The sequence below is a fragment of the Acyrthosiphon pisum genome, chromosome A2, assembly GCF_005508785.2.
Source record: "Acyrthosiphon pisum isolate AL4f chromosome A2, pea_aphid_22Mar2018_4r6ur, whole genome shotgun sequence".
Taxonomy (NCBI): domain Eukaryota; kingdom Metazoa; phylum Arthropoda; class Insecta; order Hemiptera; family Aphididae; genus Acyrthosiphon; species Acyrthosiphon pisum.
Genome location: NC_042495.1, coordinates 106,431,447 through 106,437,855, shown reverse-complemented (window position 1 = coordinate 106,437,855; position 6,409 = coordinate 106,431,447). Strand labels below are relative to the sequence as shown.

The 6,409-nt window shown below is 29.0% G+C and overlaps 1 protein-coding gene across 1 annotated transcript in view; it reads right to left on the bottom strand.

The window, feature by feature from the left end:
- The window catches only part of LOC100169264 (uncharacterized), a 17,661-nt gene extending 15,803 nt beyond the window's left edge, over window positions 1-1,858 (bottom strand). The window contains exons 1-2 of the mRNA NM_001168669.1: window positions 1,472-1,858; window positions 1-441 (exon numbers count right to left, since the gene is read on the bottom strand). Of these exons, the coding sequence (NP_001162140.1) occupies window positions 1-441; window positions 1,472-1,712 (682 nt within the window). The 5' untranslated portion in view covers window positions 1,713-1,858. The remainder of the gene's footprint in view (window positions 442-1,471) is intronic.
- Between the last annotated feature and the right edge of the window lie 4,551 nt (window positions 1,859-6,409).

Sequence of the window (6,409 nt, the reverse complement as noted above, 5' to 3'; positions counted from 1 at the left end):
ATATAAGAGATTTTCCTTTGGGGTCAACAATCTTAAATATTTCAGATTTACCGTCAACAGCCATCAAGTGTCTAGTTACTAAATGGTGTGCATTTGATGCATCACTTTTTTCAATCCATGGATTCACTTTACCCGAAAACACTAATACTACATTGGTGTACTGTGTGCAAAGATCAGTAAATATTTTTGAAACTTCATTATTATGCTTTAGCAATGTTGTTTGTCTGCTATCATCATTACTATCATGGATATTTTCATTAAGATCAGCCAAAGCTATAATTTTTCCTGAACTATTTTTATATGTATCTGCGTTATAAACTTTTACAGCAAAATCATTCTTTGATAACATTTCAAGGGCTTTTTCTGGTTGATCAACCGATGGGAAAAAACGACGGTCTTCAGAATTTTCAAATAATTGGAATAAGCTGTGACCATCAGTACCTTAAACACAAACAAAATAGATATAAGCTAATTATTACACATATTTTATTATTTTATATTTCAAAATCAATATTTTTATGGGTGACCTTTGCTAATAGTTGTTTTTATTATCTATATTCAATTAAATGTTTTAATATATTAAGTAATAATATAGAATTCCATTATAGTGTCCGCTTTATAGCTTCAGATAAAATGTTACCTACCTACTTAAATGTATAAGTGACAAACAGATAAAATGGATAGAAAACTTTAGTAGATACAGTTAAATGGCAAAAAAATATTATCAATATTACTTAATACCGATTTTATTTAGTAAAAATAAACAATAAGCATAAGCAAGTTCTTGGTTTTACCTTTATAAATGTAACTTTTTCAATTTTATATTCAATGTATTATTTTGATAATATATTTAACATTTATAATATGGCAATACAAATGCTGACTGGCTGATACAAAGAGCAATTAATATTAAAACAAAATATTATATATTTATATCAACATAAAGTAGATACCTATTAAGTAAGGTTAAAATTTCAAATATATAAGAGGAAGACTGAAGGGTGTACATAATTTATCGTTATAGGGGCATATTTGTGTTATAGTAATCATATATGCCACACCCAATACTTATTTTAATATTTTAAATAAAAAATAAACAGTTGACGGCATTTGGAATTATACTTAATATTTGTAGTTCTAATATTGAAATAAAGTAAAAAGCAATCAGACACAACCCCAAAACTAAAAAAATTATAATTATTTAATTTTTGTTAATTTTATTGTACTTATAATACCTAAATGATTTTGAATGTAACCATATTTGTTTATATTAGTGATTTTATTCATAGCAAAAATAACTAAAATAAGAGATAAAAACAAAATGGCCAAAAATTGTAGATCAGAGTATGAGATATTTATAAAAACAATTACAAACTAAACATGGAGTCTGATAAATTTTACAAAAGTGGATTGTTTAAGTCTGGAAAGTACTAATTGTCGTGTACTAAATGTGTTTGTAATTATATGTTACCTTTCATTGTGAAATCTTCAAGACTTAATTCATTTTCTAAGACCATTACTACTTTAGTATCCTCATCCCAGAGAGACAAAAGCATTTTTTTAAACTCAAGAGTACCCATATATTGTTGATATTTGGGTAAGGTTTCCAATTTTGTATTGCCACAAGAAATAGCAATTGTTGGCACTTCATTGGCAGTGGACAACGAAAGTGCACTCAAACACCCGAGTATTAATATAAGGTAATAAGACATTTTTTTTTTTTATAAAATGACAATTTAACTTATTCACAAATTAAAAAGCATACTCGGTGTATGAGATGTATCTAACTAAAAAAATATTTAGAAAATAGAAATTAGAAATGCACTTAACTAATCTAGTAGTTGAGTACTGTTCGACTGATAAGAAACAAAAATGGATAAAGGGAAACGCCCGGAATTCTTACAGTGTGTCCACACGCCGCACGTTTTGTCCTCTATTAATAAAATATGTTTTAGCAGTAAGTTTCCGCGCAGTTCTTGTCATAGACGTATTAATAAATTAATAATTTATTTATATGTCTATGGTTCTTGTAATAAAAAAGAGGGTAAGTGGAAACTGGAAGTTGCTTTGCTGTAAAGTAGGTTACAAGTTGTAAATAACTCGTCACTGAACTTGTAATGACTAATGCTTGGTGTTAGGTTTGAATTAAATGATATAAAATAATTGTATAAACAATTCTGAGCGAAGGCGGTCTGTGAGTCTATAACATTACAAGGTACCTTTATTTGATTATATATTTGTGATTAAAGTAATTTATTTTACTATCGTACATTTACACAACGGTAGGTTAATTTCATTTTTACCAAAAATAATTACATATGAAAATGTCATTGTGTTTAAACATTATTTAGATTTTTTGGTTGCAGTTTGTATTATTTATATAAAATAAATAAAAACATAAAAACAAAAAAATTCACATCATTATAAAATCAATACATTCATTGCTCCATTCAGAATGTAAAAAATAATTGGACAGCCATTTTATTTTAAATATTTTGTTCAGTACAAGTTAAATAAATAATTTGTTAAGAATCATTTATGAGAGCGTAGGGGTGAAGCCTCCCACTGTCTTGGTGCATAAGAAAAAACGTAGCTCACCCCCCCCCCCCCCAACTTTTTTCAATGGATTTCCGCCTACTCTTTAGTAATGGCTGACAATAACGATAAGTGGTTTTATAATAAGTGATTGTATTGTATAATATATTAATATATTATAACTATTTATTACTATAACACTTGTACTTTTTTACTATAAAAAAGTTTATCATGTTAATCATATTTATACAAGTGATTTTTTGAAGTGGATCCCCAATACAAACATATTTTTTGTCACGCCTGCACCGAAAGTTTGGTTTTCGACCACGGTTGAAGCGTTCGAAAGCAACCTTTTTCCGTCCAGTGGACGGAAAAGAGGAAATCCCCAAAAGTGCCGGGCGGAAAAGAGGAAATCCTCAAAAGTGCCGGGCGGAAAAGAAGAAATACCCAAAAGTGACGGCCGCCGGATGCGTATCCCCTGCACAACCAGAAACTAAAATGTATACCTACCACGGTCCTTCCAAAACATAAACTTTTGGTTACATCTTAAATTTATAGTATAACCTCCTTGCATGACGCATTAATATTTAATCATATTTTGTAGAATAGTCTATAATTGTTGCATAGATCCCTGTATAACCTTTTCCATGAACGCAGAGGCGTGACAAAAAATAGTATGTGTGGCTCACTTCCCACCCTTGCCACACAATATACTATTATATTCTTTTTAATTTGTACTTTTTAATAATTTCTTAAAAAGTAATAAAAACCCTTACAAATTAATAGGGTAAGTTAAATATTTAAAAGTATTAAAAGTATTAAAAATAAATAAAAATAAATAAATAGGTACCACTTAATATTTCAGCGGGTTGACCTTGGATTGAAATGAGGTTTTCGGGATGTGGCAGGAAGTAGGTACCTTACACACTTTCAAGAAAATGTTAAATTTGTAATTCTCAGTTACGCGCTGAAAATGGACGATTAGTTCATGAGTTTATCTACGTCGCGGTTTAAGGTCTGTATGTGTCGAGGGGACATTTTTTCACTAGTACATTAAGATAAATAACACCTCCTAATAGACAACCGCTCAAAATTCCAATTTCAAACAATTTTAGAAGTAAAAAGTGTGGTCGATAACCATCATTACTTTATTACTTTAATAACCTTTATAGTATTTTGTTATTGATTTATTAAAGTACATTTTTTTTTTGTTATACAAATTGAATAATCATTAAAGCATTTAGCTTTTAGCATTCAATTTGTATACTTTTTTCAATGATTTTATGACATCTGACTTTTTCATTTCATATATATACCGACAAATGATTTCATGAATACGTCAAAGCATAAAATATAAATAACCAACAGTGAAAATGGATGTTACATTTATTCAACCATCGTTTGAGAAAAAAATTGAATTATTCGTTATTTATAAAACGTTGAAAATCTGAAATGTGCATTTATGAAGTTTTAGAAAAATATTATGATTATTATTAAAAATAAAATAATTCCCATTTCCCAACAATTATTGTGACGTTATTATTAAATTTTCTACTCAATTTTGATAAGGTTACATAACAGAGGAATAGACCTGCTCAACGCTAAAACAAATACAAAAAAGCGGGTAAGTGGATATCGCTCTGCTTAAGTGGGTCATTGTTTAATGGATTGTATTAAACTTGAATTCAATGATATAGTATCATTCAAAGGTGGGCAAGTTAATGAAAATAATTAAGTTAAGTTAATAGGACACAAGATCGATCATTTAAAAGTTAACAGTTAACAAATTATAAATTTAACTCAATTAGTTAAAAGTTAATATTGAAAAAAAATATTAACTTAACTCAGTTTAAAAAAAGTTAATCTATTTTTTTAAAACTAGTATGTAAATCACATAAACAGTGAATTTGTGTTTCTAGTTTCTAACTTATAGATTATAAAAAACAATTTTATTGAACTTTTATCATAATATACTCTGTATACCCTTTTACTTTTACTTTACCTACTATTATTTACTATATAATTTAAACAATACTCATCTCAAATTAATAATTAAAAATTTTTTTTTTTATCGTATAACGATTGAATGTCATAATACGTGAAGATGAGTACATGACCTTCATATATATTATAAGTTATATAACATTAAAACATTAGCATGTTTGTGCCTAATTGCCCTAATTAAATTGCAGATAATTATTATTAAAATGCTTAATTCCGTGACAAATTTCGTATGTGTGGTATACTCGGCACACGATGCACGGTTAAGACATTACTTTTATTTATTTTTGCCATTGGGATCATTTTTCCGACAAATCATAATATTATAATAATAAAGCTTTAAATTTTTTTAATTACAAAATGAAGATAACACGGCGCTTTGGATATGCAATTCAGCTACAACGCGGTTCATTGTTATTAGTGCGCCTCACATACCAACGAATTGACATCCCACAAACATTTCTCTTGTGTATTATTATTAAACCCTATACGTGGCTCAGTGTGTATGTACAATTTTAGGAATCTGTAATAGAAATAGTGAAAACCGCGGAAGTAATGCAAAAGCAGTTTCCACGGCTTCACGTCGTCGGTTCAAAAGGAAAAAAAAAGTCGTCAGTTTCGTTACAGGCAACTATAGTTGCCAGTATAAAATGCAGACCGTGTAATTGGATACATTCAATAATATATAGTAACCATCTCTTTTGAGTTTACAAATGTATAGGGCTTGATCTGCAGGCAGTGAGGTGGGGTAGAATTCGACTTATCCACTACAGATGAGCGACCGATTACCGCAGTGTGGCTAAATTGGCGAGAGCTGAGAAGTCGTTGTTAGCTGTAAAATCTTTACATAGTCATTGAAGATCTACAAAATAATATTTCTTTGTCTGTCCATTCCATTTATTCGAACATAACCACGACTTACACGTGACTGCATACTCACTATTTCATTTTTCTAAAATTGTTGGCCTGCGCAATTATTGATATATTTAATTTCAAAAGTAAATATTAGTTCTAAAACTTAACAAGTTATACATTACAAGTTAAACTAGTTAAAGAATTTAAGTACCTCGGAGTAACTCTAAAAAACAACAATATTATGCATGAAGAAATAAATGTGAGGCTGAATGTAGCTAATTGATGTTTTTTCGTAATGGAGACTCTCTTTAAATCAAAAACACTATTGAAAAAAGTCAAAGAAAGGAAAATATTGTGCAATTTATTAAAAGTATAAGAATACAATGGGCCGGACATGCGTGGCAAGCAGATGGATGGCTAATAAAAGAAGTAATGACTTGGACTTAGCGGGGAGTATACCAAGGGGAAAATCACGAAGAAGCATAAAATAGATATGGAATGCGGCAGACCATGGTGGGGCGGATTGGCAAGTTATAGTGTATGATTGAGAAAAATGGGAGGAGGTAGTTTTGGCAGTAAAGATCCTCAATGGATTGTAAAGCCGGAAAAAAAATAGTATTGTATTAAATATAATTTTGATTGATATTCTGTAGGATGTCGATTTAAAATGGGTTGAAGAAAACATACCAGGTTCATTGTATGAAACGTAAGTTTTTAACATTTTGTTATAGCTAAACATTTGATATAAAAATTAACATTAAACTTAAATTTGTCCACTTCTTGTACTGTACCAATTTTGGACTATAGTGAGGTTAATATTTAATTTATTTTAGTTTACTAAAATATAGCCTGTGCACCAAATCATATAATTTTTATATTTTCAGGATGATCATAGTACTGCCATTGAGCGGTAAAAACTACAATAGACACTTTAAATTTAAGCTTATAAACAATGCTGTAGTCCATCACATAAATTAAACTAAGTAAAAATGTTTATTATTATTATTATTATTATTAT